Source organism: Hemiscyllium ocellatum, chromosome 26, assembly GCF_020745735.1.
Source record: "Hemiscyllium ocellatum isolate sHemOce1 chromosome 26, sHemOce1.pat.X.cur, whole genome shotgun sequence".
Lineage (NCBI taxonomy): Eukaryota > Metazoa > Chordata > Chondrichthyes > Orectolobiformes > Hemiscylliidae > Hemiscyllium > Hemiscyllium ocellatum.
The window spans coordinates 12819307-12837176 of NC_083426.1; the positions used below are offsets into that span (position 1 = coordinate 12819307).

The 17870-nt window shown below is 42.0% G+C and overlaps 1 protein-coding gene across 1 annotated transcript in view; it reads left to right on the top strand.

Moving 5' to 3' along the window:
• The window catches only part of LOC132828092 (uncharacterized), a 110104-nt gene that overhangs the window by 41054 nt on the left and 51180 nt on the right, over nt 1-17870 (top strand). Inside the window, exon 6 of the mRNA XM_060845002.1 lies at nt 7797-8117. Coding sequence (XP_060700985.1) covers nt 7797-8117 — 321 coding nt within the window. The remainder of the gene's footprint in view (nt 1-7796; nt 8118-17870) is intronic.

Below are 17870 nucleotides of genomic sequence, written 5' to 3' on the forward strand. Positions count from 1 at the left end.
CTAGCCGGTTTGATCTCTCCTTCCAACGAACACGTAGAGACGAGACCATTCGGTTTCCGTCTCAACACCCCTCATAATGTTGTAAACCTCTATAAGGTCACCCCTCAGTATATGACACTCCAGGGAAAATAATCCCAGCCTGTTCAGCCTCTCTCTATAGTTCAAATCCTCCAACCCTGACAAAATCCTTGTAAATCTTTTCTGAACCCTTTCAAGGTTCACAACATCTTTCCGATAGAAAGACAACCAAAATTGCAGACAATATTCCAGCAGAAGCCTAACCAATACCATGTACAGCTGCATCATCACCTCCCAACTCCTGTACTCAATACTCTGACCAAGAAAAGGAAACATATCAAATGCCTTCTTCACTATCCAATCTACCTGCAACTCCACTTTCAAGGAACTATGAATCTGCACTCCAAGGTCTCTTTGTTCAGCAACACTCTCGAGGACCTCACCAGTCCTACGAAGATTTGCTTTCCAAAAATGCAGCATCTCGCATTTATATGAATTAAACTCCATATGCCACTTCTCAGCCCATTGGCCCAACTGATCAAGATCCTGTTGTAATCTGAGATAACCTTCTTCACTGTCCACTACACCTCCAATTTTGGTGTCATCTGCAGACTCACTAACTGTACCTCTTATGATTGTATCCAAATCATTTATGTAAATTACAAAAAGTCGAGGACCCAGCACCGATCCGTGTGGCACTTCACTGATCACAGGACTCCAGTCTGAAAAACCACCCTCCACTACCACCCTCTGTCTTCTAACTTTGTGCCAGTTCTGTATCCAAATGGCTAGTTCTCCCTGTATTCCATGAGATCTAACCTTGCTAATCGATCTCCCATGGGGAAACTTGTCAAACACTTTACTGAAGTCCATGTAGATCACATCTACCATTCTGCCTTCATCAATCCTCTTTGTTACTTTTTTCAAAAACCTCAATCAAGTTTGTGAGACATGATTTCCCACGCACAAAGCCATGTTGATTATCCCTAATCAGTCCTTACCTTTCCAAATACTTGCATATCCTCTCCCTCAGGATTCCCTCCAACAACTTGCCCACCACTGACATCAGGCTGACTGGTTATAGATCCCTGGCTTGTCTTTACTAACCTCCTTAAATAGTGGCACCATGTGAGCCAACCTCCAGTCTCCTGGCACCTCACCTGTGACTATTGATGATCCAAAAATCTCAGCAAGAGGCCCAGCAATCACTTCTCTAGCTTCTCAAAGAGTTCTAGGGTACACCTAATCAGGTCCTGGAGATTTATTCACGTTTATGCATTTCAAGACATCCTGCACTTCTTCCTCTGTAATATGGACATATTCCAAGGTGTCACCATTTACTTCGCTACTTTCTATATCTTCCATAACCTTTTCCACAGTAAATACTGATGCAAAATACTCACTGAGTATCTCCCACATTTTCTGTGGCTCCACACAAAGGCCGCCTTGCTGATCTTTGAGGGCCCCTATTCTCTCCCGAGTTATCCTTTTGTCCTTAATGTATTGTAAAAATCTTTGGATTCTCCTTAACTCTATTTGCCAAAGGTATGTCATTTCCCTTTTTACCCGCCTGATTTCCCTCTTAAGTATACTCCTACTGCCTTTATACTCTTCTCAGGATTCACTCAATCTATCCTGTCTATACCTTACATATGCTTCCTTCTTTTTCTTAAGCGAACCCTCAATTTCTTTAGTCATCCAGCATTCCCTATACCTACCAGCCTTTCCTTTCACCCTAACAGGAATGTACTTTCTCTGGATTCTCGTTATCTCATTTCTGAAGACTCCCCATTTTCCAGCCGTCCCTTTACTTGCGAACATCTGCCCCTAATCAGCTTTCAAATGTACTTGCCTCATACTGTAAAATTAGACTCTCTCCAATTTAGTACTTCAACTTTTAGATCTAGTCTATCCTTTTCCATCACTCTTAAATCTCGTGGAATTATGGTCGCTGGCCACAAAGTGCTCCCCCACTGACACCTCAGTCACCTGCCCTGCCTTATTTCCCAAGAGTAGTCAGGTTTTGCACATTCCCTGGTAGGTACATCCACATACTGAATCATAAAATTGTCTTGTACGCACTTAACAAATTCCTCTCCATCTAAACCCTTAACACTATGGCAGTCCCAGTCTATGTTTGGAAAGTTAAAGTCCCCTACCATAACCACCCTCTTATTCTTACAGAAAGCTGAGATCTCCTGACAAGTTTGTTTCTCAATTTCCCTCTGACTGTTCGGGGGTCAGTAATACAATCCAAATAAGGTTATCATCCCTTACTTATTTCTCAGTTTCCCCCAGATAACTTCCCTGGATGTATTTCCAGGAATATCCTCCCTCAGCACAGCTGTAAGGCTATCCCTTATCAAAAACGCCACTCTCCCTCCTCTCTTGCCTCCCTTTCTATCCTTCCTGTAGCATTTGTATCCTGGAACATTAAGCTGCTAGTTCTGCCCATCCCTGAGCCATGTCCCTGTATTTGCTGTGATATGCCAGTCCCATGTTCCCAACCATGCCCTGAGTTCATCTGCCTTCCCTGTTAGGCTCCTTGCATTGAAATAAATGCAGTTTAATTTAACAGTCCTACCTTGTTCTCTGCTTTGTCCCTGTCTGTCCTGACTGTTTGAATCACTTCTGTTCTCAACTGTACCAGTCTCAGATTAATCTCCTTCCTCACTATCTCCCTGGGTTCCTCCCCAACCCCCCCACACCACCCCCCCCCCCCCCCCCCCAACGTTACTAGTTTAAGCCCTCCTGCCCAGCTCAGGCAAATTTCCCTGCCAGTATATTAGTCTGCTTCCAATTCAGGAACAATCCGTCCCTCTTGTCCAGGTCATTTCTACCACAGAAGAGATTCCAATGATCCAAATGTGTGAATCCTTCACCCATACACCAGCTCCTCAGCCATGCATTCATCTGCTCTACCCTCCTATTCTTGCCCTCACTAGCTCGTAGCACTGGGAATAATCCAGATATTACTACTCTCGAGGACCTCCATTTTAAATTCCTGCAAAACTCTCTGTAATCTCCCTTCTGAATCTTAACCATTTCCCTTCCTATGTTGTTTTTTTCCAACATGGACAATGACCTCATGCTGATCCCTCTCCCCTGTGAGAACATTCTGCACCCCCTCTGAGACATCCTTGATCCTGGCGCCAGGGAAGCAACACATCATTCTGCTTTCTCGCTGATGGCCACAGAAACGTCTGTCTGTACCTCAGACTAGAGAGTCCCCTAACACAACCGATCTCTTGGAACTCGACATACCCCTCATTGCATCAGAGCCTATCTCAATACCAGAAACTTGGCTGTTCTTGCTACATTCACCTGAGAATCCATCATCCCCTGCATTTCCCAAAACAGCATACCTGTTTGAAATGGGGATAGTCACAGAAAACCCTGCATTACCTGCCTACCTCTCTTACCTTTCCTGGACATAACCCATCTATGTGACTGTATCTGCAACTTTTCCCCCTTCCTATAACTGCCATCCATCACGCCACCTTGCTCTTGTAAATTCTTCATAGCCCTTAACTGTCTCTCCAACCGATACATTCGATATGAAAGGATTTGCAACCAAAAGCATTTATTGCAGATATAATTCTCAGTAACATGTAAACTCTCTCAGAACGATCACATTCAACAGGAAGGGCATATCACTCTTCACCAGGCCATTTTTGCTTCTTCCAATTTGCAGACCCAGAAAATAGGACTGTCTTATTCCTCTCCTGCTCCAGGCTAACTTAATGCTTATATTTTTAAGTTTAATCAAGAGACATATTTCAATAAAACATGTAATCAAGAAAGAAACCACTCTACTCACTACTGCAGACTTTCTGTCAGGCCACACTTAAAAATATTCACTTATCTGTTTCTGTGCTGTGACCTCTCCCAAACAGGTTCCTCCAAGATTAGTTGTCAATTTCATTGTCTGTTAATTTTCTCAGGCGCACTACGATGTCCAGTGATACATCAATTCAAACAACAAAGGCAGTAACTGAGCAGGTTCACTGCTGTGTCAGTTAGCAGTGTGGGTTTCCTTTTCTGTCTCCCTGTCCTGCACTGACCTAACCATGTGTTGCCTTTGTCTGTTCCTCCCCCTTTTAAAAGTGCTGCTAATTTGACATTTTTTGCCCAAAGTTCCAAAACAATGCAGCAGCACTTAAACAGTATTTGCTGCTCCTGGAATTCGAGGAGATCACCTTCAACACCTGAAATACCTCAAAAAAGGAGCAGCCTGTTACGGCCAGAAATTTTTCCCATCCTCCATCTTGGATTACCCAGAATCCTCTTTTTGCTGCCTTCCAACTGTTTTCTTTCTTCAAATGAGTACTTCACAGAATGGGAAGTATTTTGGGATCTCCTCAGATTCTCGAAAGCACCAAGACCCTTCTGATTTATCAACGTCCTTTAGGCAATGATATCTGCCACCATTTCCAAGTCTGCTCCACATCAGACTCCAGTAATGTACTTTGTCCTTAACTGCCCACTTCAAATGGCTTAGAAAACCACTCAGTCAGGGGAATTGGAATGGACAACAAAAGCTGTCCATTAAAGTCTAAAAAATAAAGAGTTCATAGTTTATTTGTTGCAGAAATGATTCACCTAAAAAAAAACCCCAACCCATGTTGACTGTGCATTCCCTGGAGATGGGGAACCTCATCTGTCTGTCTCATGGATTCTCACACTTCAGGAGATGGAAAACCACTGGCGGGTTGTGTCGGTGTGAGGATGAGGTTTCACATTATTCCTGCAGGCTCAGAAAACAGACCTCAAGAGGATGGAGGTGACCACTGTCTATGTCGGCAAGTGACAGCTCCATGTGAAACCCATGGTTTTAAACAAGTGGGATATCTGGGATGTAGTTACCAGCCCAAACCCTTTAACAAACACCAATGTGACACACCAACTCTCAGATTCAGGGAAAAAAGTAATCGGGATTGTCATTGTGGGGAACTACAGGAGATGGGAGAGATACTGAACAAATATTTCGCAGGAGTTTCTACAATGGAAAATAACATAGAGGTGAGGGAGCTCCAGGAAATAAACATTGATGTCATAAGACACAGTCCATATTATACAAGAGGAAGTTTTGGAGGTTTTAAAAAACATAAAAGTTAATAACTCACTGGGACCTGATCAAGTGTATCCGAGGATGGTGTGGGAAGTTGGGGAAGGAATTTGGGGCATCTCTAGCAGAGATATTTGCAACATCCACAGCCATGGGTGAGGTGCTGAAGGACTGGAGGGTGGTTAATGTTGTGCCTTTATATAAGAAAGACTGTAAGGAGAAGCTTGGGAACTCTCGAGCTGTGATTCCGATATCTGTGCTGGGTTGGTTGTTGCAGTGGATTCTGAGAGTTAGGATTTACATACATTTGGAGAGTCAAGAGCTGATTTGGGATAGAGTGAGTGAAATCGTGCTGTCCAAACCTGACTGAGATATTTAATGAAGTTACCAAAACAATTGATGACAACACAGCAGTACACATTGTCTACACAGACATTAATGACAGGGTTCCGCAGGGTAGACTAATCAGGAAAGTTCGATCACATGGGGTTCAGGGTAAGCTTGCCAATCAGATACAAATTTGGTTTGGGACAGGAGACAGAGGGTGGTCATGAAGGACGTTTTTTGGACTGATGGCATGTGACGAGTGGTGTTTCACAGGGATCAGTGTAATTTGTATAAGCAATTTGGAGAGGAATTTAGGATGCATGGTTAATGAGTTTGTGAATGACACCAAATTGGGTGGTATAGTCAACAGTGAAGAAGATTATCTAAGATTACCAAGGCATTTTGATCAGCTGGGTCATTGGGCTGCTCGGTGGCAGATGGAGTTTAATTTGGATAAATGTGAGGTATTGCATTTTGGTAAAACAAACAAGGGGAGGATTTATACAATTAATGGTCAGGCCCTGGATTGTGCTGGCGAACAGAGGGACCTTGGGGCTCAGGTGAAGCAGGTATTTAGCACGTTTGTCTGCATTGCTCAGACCATTGAGTATCGGAGTTGGAACATCTTATTGTGGTTGTATAGGATGTTGCTGAGGCCACTCTTGGAGCACTGTGTACAATTCTGATCACTGCAACAGGAAGGTTATTATTCAACTGGAGAGGTTTCGATCTTCTCCTGAACATATTATAGGCCCATGTGACAGAGTTCCCAAATACTGAAGAGCAAAATATTATTAATTATGAATGAAATGCAAAAGACCAAATAATGTTTCTTTTAAGTGAACATACCAGTATAATAATTTTAATTTTTCCAAAGTTTTTAATGTTGAACACACTCTGGAAACAGGGGTGGTAATAACTCCTCAAACAAAACATTTTGCGTTTGCTTTTATTTCTTTTCTGTTTTGGAGTGCTGTTCATTAAATATTGTTTTGTGAGATTCAGTCACAAAAGTAGGTGGTTGGGTTATATTTCTCTTCTCACTAAAAGCCTTTTCCATTCAGTCTTTAACTTGAATGAAGTTGTTTACTCTCTTTCAATCTCATTGAATTACACATTACAGTGTAATACTACGATAACATTTTTGTTCATCATTGCCATCTCTCCACTTATAGTCAAGAAATTTTCAAACACTCAAAATTAAAATGCCCAATGTAACATTACTCTAGACTATGACTTAGTCAATTCTGTTGCAAGAAACCTTCCGAGAACATTTTGTGGCTGGAGCCCATGAATTTCATGCAGAATAATTCACGGGCAGAAACCTGAAGTGTGCATCTCTCTGTTTTCACAATTCTCCTTTTTCCAAAGCTTCCTATTTCCAATAAGATCACTGCTTTCTGACCTTCATCACCTTTAATCATTCATGTATCTATCTCCCTCTCTTCTCTCCCCACCACCTCTTCACTTACACTTAATATCCTTTCTGTCACTTTATTAAAGAATTGTACCCCACACAAAAGGCAATTCTCTCAACAAAATTGTTGGTCTGGTATTTATTGAACTAAAGTCTAGCCAGACTTCGACAGGCTCCTCCTCTTTCACACCAGAACCTAATGGCACAGCAATTTATACATTTTCTCATGAAGCATCTCTCTGGAAAGGTCAGTAACTTACTTTGAGGAGAAAGTGAGGACTGGGGATGCTGGAGATCAGAGTCGAGAGTGTGGTGCTGGAAAAACACAGCAGGTCAGTCAGCATCCGGAGAGCAGGTGGTGATTTTACCCTCCTTACATTCTCAGCAATATGTGATTACAAATAATCCTGCCCTTATTGCCATCAAGGTCCTGCACATTGATCTCTCTCCCACATTGTGAAACATCCCTGGCAGAAGCTGAAGTCTCTTTCTTTCCTACACAAGGGCTCACATCATCTTCCTGGGTCACCTGCTGTGTCTGCTCCTTGAGCCCTGAAAATGCAACCCCTGAGCCCACCATGAGTTGACACACACACCTCTCCTCAGTGGATGAAACCCTCCTTCTCAGGTCGGAGTAAGGACCCTTCAGCACCTGTGCCCTCCTTCACACTGATCCCCAGCCGACTCCAATCCAGGCCTGTCACTCAGGCTGCTCTCCGCGGTGGGGGGGAATTTGGCTCCGCGAGCCCAATTTCAAGTTTGTCCCAAAGCTCGACTAGGGAGGTAAGAAAATATCCCGACTGTTTCAATCATTCCCTGGGAATTTGGAACAGCCTGAGACTGTGATAATGGTTTATATGAATGATTACCTTCATCATGTACTGGATGGAGTGCAGCTGATTAACATGTATCTGTGTTTATTAAGTCATTTTTTCCAGTTAAATTTCTGAAATATTATCTCTTCAGTTTCAGATGTTTTAATGGCAGCGAAACACGTCACTGGAATTTTGGGAAGAGCGATCACAATATCTTGTTACTATGAAAATTGGTGGTACCAATCAAACATGAAATATTGGTGTCACGGAAGGAATCGTTCATGTAATATTATAGCAAAAACAGATTGGCCAAATGGGAGAATATCAATCACTGATAACAAAACACAAGGAATATTTCTTGTTGCAATGAAGAATCTTCAATGGGAAGATGCCGGATGGTACAGCTGTGGGATTCAGATTCCTGGTATTTACTCTGACCTCATGTTTAATGTAAATCTGCACATCTCTGAAGGTAAATGTCTCAGTGATTTTTACATTACTCTTTGCTGATATGTCTGATCAATATTTTAACCAGGAAGAAAATTGTTCAGGTTTTGGAGGATATTTGATTTTTGATATCACAATAATTGTTTCTTTCCCACAGAAGCCGTCTCTGTTCCTGGGCTTCGATTTTTATCCCAACCAAATGTCTCATGTTCTGGGGGTTCAGTGACAATCTCCTGTGAGTCTGCCCAGGGATCCCTCCCCATTCACTACACATGGTCTGAGAAGATGCCATCTCAAGATTCAAAGATCTCTTACACCAATAAACTGGATCTACATTGTCAATCCTTCGCACAGCAACATCATCAATATTACTGCACAGCCTCAAATACTCAGGGAACAAAACCCAGTGAAATTGTTCATGTGTCAGTCAACGATGTAAGAGAGAAGAACTGCAGTTATAGGATACAGATCAACAGCATCGGTAAGTGTGATGCACACAATATTTATTTATTATCTCTCTCTGGGAAACGTAATTGATAAAATGCACTCCATTTGTTTCATTGTCAGTTCTGAACAAAGACAATGGTTAGCACTGTACTTGGAAAATAAGCAGGTATATAAAATCCTGCCCACAGCGTGGAGAAACATTGCAACAACTCCATTGCTGCATTACAGCCATTTGCTTCCTTCAACCAAGTACATCACATGGTGGAGATACTAAACAAATATTTTGAATATTTTACTGTGGAGAAAGACATGGAGATTAGGGAACTCAGGGAAATAAACATTGACGTCTTGAAAATAGTCCACATTACAGAAGGGGAAGTGCTGATCGTCATAAAAAACTTAACGATGGATAAATCTCCAGGAACCGACCAAGTGTCTCCTAGAACAGTGCGTGTAATTTGGGAAGAAACTGTAGGGCCTCATAGCAGAGATATTTGTGTCACTCGCAGTCATGGTGAGGTACTGGAGGAATGGAAGGTGGCTAATATTATGCCTTAATTTAGGAAAGGCTGTATGGAGAAGCCTGAGAATTATAGGCCTGAATCTGACATCAGTGGTGGGTAAGTTGTTGAAGGGGATTTTGAGAGATCCGATTTTCAGGCATTTAGAGAGGCAAGAACTGATTCAGGATAGTATGTGGGAAATCGTGCGTTCTAAACTTGATTGAGTTTTTTGAGAATGTGGCCAAAAATATTGCGAGTGTAGAGCAGTAGATGTTATCTATATGGATTTTAGTAACAAAGGATCTACATGGTAGACTAATTCATAAAGTTCGATCTCATGGAATTCAGGCTGAGCTTGTCCATAGAATACAAAATCAGCTTAACGTCAGGAGACAGAGCGTGGTTGTGGAGGGTCATTTGTTTGGATTGGAAGCCTTTGACTAGTGGTGTTCCACAGGGATCGGTGTTAATTATATAAACAATATGAATGACAATTTAGATGGCATGTTTCGTAAGTTTATGAATGACACCAAAATTGGCGATATTGTTGACAGTGACAAAAGTTATCTATGATTACAAAGGGATGTTGATCAATTGGGTCAATGTGCTGAGGATTGGCAGATGGAGTTTATTTTGAGGAATGTGGGGTAGCCTTTTGGTAAAACAAAACAGGACGGGAGTTACACAATTAAAAGTACGGCCTGGGGTCGTGTTGTCAAACAGAGTGACCCTGGGGATCTTTGATATTTGCATCACAGGTAGAGAGGATGGTTAAGAAGGTATTTAACATGCTTACTCTCATTGCTCAGACCGTTGAGCGTAGGAGTTGGAATATTGCGTTGAGCTTGTACAGAATGATGCTGAGACCACTTTTGGTTTCATGTGTACAGTTCGAGTCACCGTGCTTCAGGAAGGTTATTATTAAATTGAAGAGGTTTCAGAAAAGATCTACTAAGATGTTGCTGTGACTGGAAGGTTTGAGTGATAGGGATAAGCTGAGACTTTTTCCCTGGAGCGGAGGAGGTTGGGAGGTGACTTTATCGAGGTTTTTAAAATCATGAGGGGTAGGTGATAAGGTGTTTAGCAAAGGTTTCTTTCACGAGACTGGGAAAGTTCAAAGTGAGTGGTCATGTTTTCACAGTGAGAGGAGACAGATCTGAAAGGAATCTAAGGGATAATATTTTCATGCAGAGGGTGCTTTATGTGTGGAATGAAATGCCAGAGAACATGGGAGATGAAGGGGCAGTTGCAACATCAAAAAGACATTTGGATCAATACATAAATAAGAAAGATTTGGAGGGAAATGTGCCAGATGCAAGCAAGTGGGACTGGTTTATTTGAGAAACGTTTTCAGCACGGACGTATTAAACTGATGGGTCTATTTCTGTGCCATATGTGTCTTTGACACTGAATGGGATAGTGAAGGGCAAGGTGTTGGGGGTTGTTGGTTTTTCAATTATAGTCAGTTTTGTCACAAATGTTTATTTCCCAACGAAGCCATCTCTGTTTCTGGACTTCGATTTTAATCCCAACCAAATGTCTCATTTCTGGGGGTTCAGTGACAGTCTCCTGTGAGTCTGCCCAGGGATCCCTCCCCATTCATTACACATGGTCTGAGAAGACCTCATCTCAAGATTCAAAGATCTCTGACACCAATAAACTGGATCTACATTGTCAATCCTTCACACAGCAACATCATCAATATTACTGCACAGCCTCAAATACTCAGGGAACAAAACCCAGTGAAATGGTTCATGTCTCAGTTCCCAGTGTAGCAGGGAGGGGCTGCAGTTCCATGATATAAATCAGCAGCATCGGTAAGTTTCCTACAAACACTGAGGCTGACACATTCATTCAATGTCTATTCAAACTGCTCATTGGTTAAGTTTCTTTCATACTTACAAATAAGTGCACCTCATCACATTATGTCTCTATGATATTTGAACAATTTTGAACAAGGTGTTAACTTATTCATGAGAATGGACAAGATTGTAATAAAGCTTCAGAGAATGCATGCGTGCTTCACTCCAGCTTTGTGTTACATCTCACAGCTTGTGTATGTTATACCTTGAAGAGATAAAGTCATCATTATATCACAGCATGTGACCTGAGGGGATAATGGTGTCAGACTCCATCTTAGTTAGGGTCACATGAGGCATGACATGCTGATGGACGGGTGTCACTGTTTGTAATTGAATACCTCAGTTTCAACCCAGATCCTGAAGTGTCTCTGGCTGTGAGATATGTTTCGTCAGATGCTGGTGTAAATATCTGTTGATTTGTCAGTCCTACAAAATCCACGCCTTGTTCTCATGTAACAGGAGCTAACGTAAAGATGACATCATTGGGTCTAAATACAATAGTGGAGGCAAAGGTCCCAGTGGAAGCTCACCCAGCAATCACAGGATATTACTGGGCAGAGCAGGGGCTGCTGGATCCCCCAGGAATACATTGTCCAGTGGGAGCAGTGACCAGCTCAGTGGCTGGAACTTTCTTTTATGTTTGACAAGGATGAGAAAGGGGAATATAGTCTCACCAACTTCAGGCTTTCAAATGCTTTAATAAAAATACAGGAGCATTAATGTCCGGGTGAGGAACAAAATACAAGTTTTAGGCAAACTCGGTCACTACCACATCTCTCCAGACAGGGGGGGTTAGAGACAAATGAATTCAACAAAAATCCATGATTCACAACAAGTCCTGAGGTTCCATTGGTGAGGAGAGCTCTCTTGGTTGTCTGTCACTGAGACTCAGATGAAGCTGAATATTACCTTATGTCTCAATAGGAAGTGAATATACTTGTGACAAATCCACAACAATATCATCATCAACATCAACGACAATATCATCAACAACATCAACTACATTATTATCCACAACTTCATCAACAACATCACCAACAATATCATCAACAACAACAGGAATATCTTCAGGACCCAAGTCTGTCAGTAAAAGGTAGAACAATTTCATTGTCAATGTTTCCATCAGCATTGATTCCAGTGAGAATAAGTGACTGAGCATAGGCTTGCAATAGGTTTCAATTTTCGGTGATAACTTATCAGAATGTCAATGGTCACTGATTTCATGCAATGTCATTATGTTTGTTTCCTTATTGGTGAGCTGAAGGCGACATTTTCTGACTGTTTGAACTTTAGTTTTAATTAGCAAAGGGTTTAACTTTCCAGGTCATAACATTTACAATGTTGTTATTTACGTTATTGGACATTCATAACAGGAAATGCCAATTTTCTGTTTGCCCCATCCCAGTTTAAATGCTTCATTATTCATCTAAGATATTCTTGTTGCTGTTGGTATTGTATATGTCAAAGAAGTGACATATTTTGTTGAGTCAGGAGTATCACTGCCAGGGATATTACATTCTCTCACATCTTCTCCTCCATTCTCTCATGTTAAACATTATTCCCAAACTGAGAGGGTGGGAGGCTATCTGGTTCCAGCTGGTAAAGCCTTGCCTATTAGAAGGTGCAGGAGCAGTGTGGGATGATGCTATTCTGAGTTCCTCACTGACTGAAGAGACTTCTCACCCACTGGAATATTACACCAGACTGCAGTGCTCCTGTAAATATCCATCCACATCTAATAATCCTCATTGACAACAAGATGCTGAGCATGACAGGACGTGGAACTGAAACTTGTTACATTTGGCCTCTATATATTGTTGAAGTCAATCAAAAATTAAACTGTAAATTAATTTCAGCTGTGCTGCTTTATTTTGCTACAATATACTGCAGTGTGAACAGGGGATAAATGTTTCAAACATCAAGCAGTCTTATTTCCTTCACGTTATTTTGTATTTCTTCTGTTTTACACAGTTACGTTGTCTGGGATGTGATACGCTGGGTACTCTTCACTCTCCTGGTGATTTCTTCTGTTTCAGTCACAATGTTTACACAAAAACATTAGGTGAGCATCATGGCCTTTACAAGAATGATTTTGAGCACTCTAAGTTCCCCATCAATGAGGTGGCCCTGGGTGGAGGGGTTTCGAAGCAGGAGACACAGTTTGAGAAGAATGGGTTGACCATTTGGGACTGAGATGAGCAGGAATTTCTTCACTCAGAGGGTGATGGTTTGTTGGAATTCTCTGCCCCAGAGAGCTCTGGAGGCTCCAGCCTTGAATATATTCAAAACAGAGATCAATAATGTTCTGGGTAATAAAGATATGGAGGGATATGGCAGTAGTGCAAGTAAAATGGTATTCAGGTGGAAGATCTGCCCTGATCCAGGTGAATGCTGAGGGATCCTCGAGGGGCAGAATGGCCTACTCTGGTCCTGCCTCATCTCTCTCCATGGTGGCCTCATGCTGTTTAATGCTGTCATTGAACCAGCCTCCACCATTTCATCTGACAGCTCGTTTCACACACATGTCCACCCTTTGCGTGAAAAAGTTACTCCTCAGGTCATTTTGAAATAATTTCCCTCTCACCTTCAACCTGTGCCCTCTAGTTCTGGACACCCCCATTGAGGAAAAACACCTCGGCTGTTCACCCTGCCCATTCCCTTGTTTAAATCTCATTGGATAACATCGTCATGTGTCCTAATCTGGAATGAAGACAATGTAAATGCTGTTGTACAGAGATATAAGTGATTTAGTGTGTAATAGTTTGATTGGATGGAACCTTGTTATCTGTTAAAATAATAAAATACATTTGTTGTTATTCAAACAAATTGATTTATTCAACATTTGATGGGATGTACAGCTCCCGTGCATACATTAATAAATATGTAAACAAAGAAACCTGAGTCTGATCTAAAGAGGAAATATAGTATCAAATCTGCCTTTCTGGGATTCTCATAGAACATAGGAGGTGCCAGAGAGCAAAAGGAAATGACATATTCCCAGATCATTGTCATACTCTTCTTCACGTAGAGTTATAGAGTCATAGAGGTGTACAGCACGGAAACAGACCCTTCGGTCCAACTCATCCATGCCAACCAGATATTGAGTCCAATCTCGTCCTACCTGCTAGAACTTGGCCCATATCCTTCCAAACTCTTCCTATTCCTATAAGCAACCAGATACCTTTTAAATGTTGCAATTGTACTAGCCTCCACCATCTCCTCTGGCAGTTCATTCCAAACACGCACCAGCCGCTGCATATAAAGTTGCCCCTTAGGTCTACTTTATATCTTTCCTCTCTCACCCTAAACCTATGCCCTCTAGACACCACCACACTATCTGGACTCCCCCACACCAGGGAAAAGGCCTTGTCTATATATCCTATCCATGCCCCTCATGATTTTGTAAACCTCTATAAGGTCACGCCTCAGTCTCCGACACTCCAGGGGAAACAATCCCAGCCTGTTCAGCCTCTCCCTGTAGCTCAGATCCTCCAACCCTGGCAACATGCTTGTAAATCTTTTCTGAACCCTTTCAAGTTTCACAACGTCTTTCCAATAGGAAGGAGACCAGAATTGCACGCAATATTCTGACAGTGGCCTAACCAATGTCCTGTACAGCCGCAACATGGCCTCCCAACTCCTGGACGCTATACTCTGACCAAGAAAGGAAAGCATACCAAATGCCTTCTTCACTATCCTATCTACCTGTGATTCCACTTTCAAGGAGCAATGAACCTGCACTCCATTGTCTCTTTGTTCAGTAACACTCCTTAGGACCTGACCATTGAGTGTATAAGTCCTGCTAAGGTTTGCTTTCCCAAAATGTAGCACCTCACATTTATCTAACTGGAACTCCATCTGCCACTTATCAGCCATTGACACATCTGGTCAAGATCCCATTGTAATCTGAAGTAAGCTTCTTCGCTGTCAACTCCACCTCCAATTTTGGTGTCATCTGAAAATTATGAACTATACCTCTTAGGCTCACATCCTAATCATTGAGATAAATGATGAAAAGTAGTGGACCCAGCACTGATCCTTGTGGCACTCCACTGGTCACAGACCTCCACTCTGAAAAATAACCCTCCCCCACCACCTTCTGTCTTCTACCTTTGACCCAGTTCTGTATCCAAATAGCTTGTTCTCCCTGCGTTCAGTGAGATCTAACCTTTCTAAACAATCTTCCATGGGGAACCTTGTCAATAGCCTTACTGAAGTCCATATAAATCACATTTATTGCTCTGCCCTCATCAATTTTCCTTGTTACTTCTTCCAAAAATTCAATCAAGTTTGTGAGACATGATTTCCCACACACAAAGCCATGTTGACTTTCCCTTGTCAGTCCTTGCCTTTCAAAATACATGTACATCCTGTCCCTCAGGATTCCCTCCACCAACTTGCCCAACACTGACGTCAGGCTCACTGGTCTATAGTTCCCTGACCTGTCCTTACTACCTTTCTTGAACAGTGGCACCATGTTAGGCAACCTCCAGTCTTCTGGCACCTCACCTGTGAGTATCAATGACACAAATACTTCAGTAAGAGGCCCAGCTATCCTAGCTTCCCACAGAGTTCTAGGGTACAGCTAATCAGGTCCTGGGGATGTATCCACTTTTATGCATTTCAAGCCATCCAGCACTTCCTCCTCTGTAATATGGACATTTTTCAAGATGTCACCATCTGTTTCCCTACATTCTATAACTTACACGTCCTTTTCCACAGTAAATACAGATGCAAAATACCAATTAGTTTCTCCCCCATCTCCTGCACCTCCACACAAAGGCCGCCTTGCTGATCTTTGAGGGACCCTATTCTCTCCCTCTTTACCCTTTTGTCCTTACTGTATTTGTAAAAGCACTTAGGATTCTTCTTAACCCTATTTGCCAAAGCCATCTCATTTCCCCTTTTTTCCCTCATGATTTCTCTTTTAAGTATACTTCTACTGCCTTGATACTCTTCTCAGGATTCACTCGATCTATCCTGTCTATACCTGACATGTGCTTCCTTCTTTTCTTTAATGAAATTCTCAATTTCTTTAGTTATCCAGCATTCCCATTCCTACCAGCCTTTCCTTTCACCCTGACAGGAATATACTTTCTCTGGACTCTCGTTATCTCATTTCTGAAGGCTTCCCATTTTCCATCCATCCTTTTACCTGCAACCATCTGCCCCCTATCAGCTTTTGAAAGTTTTTGCCTAACACAGTCAAAATTGGCCTTTCTCCAATTTAGAATGTCAAATTTGAGATGCACTTTGAATGCTGCCTGAACTGCTGTGCTCTTCCAGCACTACTAATCCGAAATTTGAGATGTGGTCTATCCTTTTCCATCACTATTTTAAAACTAACAGAATTATGGTCACTGGCCCAAAGTGCCTCCCCACTGACACCTCAGTCACCTGCCCTGCACTGCCTTATTTCCTCAGAGTAGGTCAAGTTTTGCACATTCTCTAGTAGGTACATCCACATACTGAATCAGAAAATTGTCTTGTACACACTTAAGAAATTCCTCTCCATCTAAATCTTGAACACAATGGCAGTGCCAGTCGATGTTTGGAAAGTTAAAATCCCCGACCATAACTACCCTATTATTCTCTCTCTCACTCTCTCTCCCTCACACACATGCACACATCTTCCCTCTGCCTCTCTCCCCCACCATGCCACCTCCCACCCCACTACACACAAACGCACACGCATACAGGTCTATGGGATGAATTGCATTTGCAAATTTGTATTTACAGATATTTTAGATTATGTTCAAAAAACACACAATCTATTGACAGTGAGTAAATGTGATATTTTATAAATCCCTTCTTTCAAAATGAATCCTGTCTGACTCCATGCTGGAAACAGACTCGAACATCATTCCTGCAATGCATTGTCTGAGCTGACGAGGCACTTTTTTATTTGTAGATAAAACTTGAAGATATATCGGGACGGTGACTTGACAGAAATTCTGGGATTTACCTATTAATCAATGGAAACCTGCAGCCTCATTCTAAGTGACTGAAGACTTAACAGCAATCTAGGTTACTCTAATACATTGTATCCATTGTGTGATACTTTGTTCTTTTATTTATAAATTCTGTGCCCGATGTATCCTGCCCCACTGACTCCCTGACAAAGGAGTAGTGCTCTGAAAGCTTATATTTTCAAATAAACCTGTTGGACTATAACCTGGTGTTGTGTGACTTGCAGCTTTGTCCACCCCAGTCCAACAGCAGCCCCTCCACATCCTGAATCTTCTTACCAGTGGCTCATATCCAGCAGACAGTGAGTGCTGAGCCTGAGCCTGAATGACAGTTGTTCATCTCTCCAAGGAGACAGCTAGACGTACGGCTCGGGATTGAGAGTGATGGTTGGTGCCTCCATCCCCATTGATCCAGTTTAAGGGCTGTCTCTGACATACCGACCTGCTGTGATTGTGCTTGTCTCTGCATTTTCACAACTTCAATAAAATTACACCTGACAGTCCTGAATGTTGAAGCCATTGTCTCTATCACAGCACATTCACCTTTCCTTCACCGCTGACTCCATCCATCTCCCTGCTCAACAGAGCCCTCATCCATGATGTTATTAGTTTCACGTCCAACCATTCCAACATCATTCAATCTGGCCTTGAATCTTCCAATTTACACTCTTCCATCTCTCTGCTCCAGCTTTGCATCTTTGAAGGTGCTATGTGAATGCAACTTGCCATATTCGCAAACACAATGACAAGGCAAGGCTTTCAAATGAATGTGCTTCACAGCTCACTGTATTTAGAAAGCTGCAAATCCACCGATCATTCTGAAATAATGTGAAGTTTTATCCCAAACATTACAATCCAAGTTAAGTTCAATGGAATTGAATAATTTTAAAACTTTATGAAATTAAAATTTAAATCTGGTAAAATAGATTTCTTCCCAAAATTACTTTATTTTTAAATATGTTTCTATCTGCAGCATGCTGTGTGTGAATGGCTCATT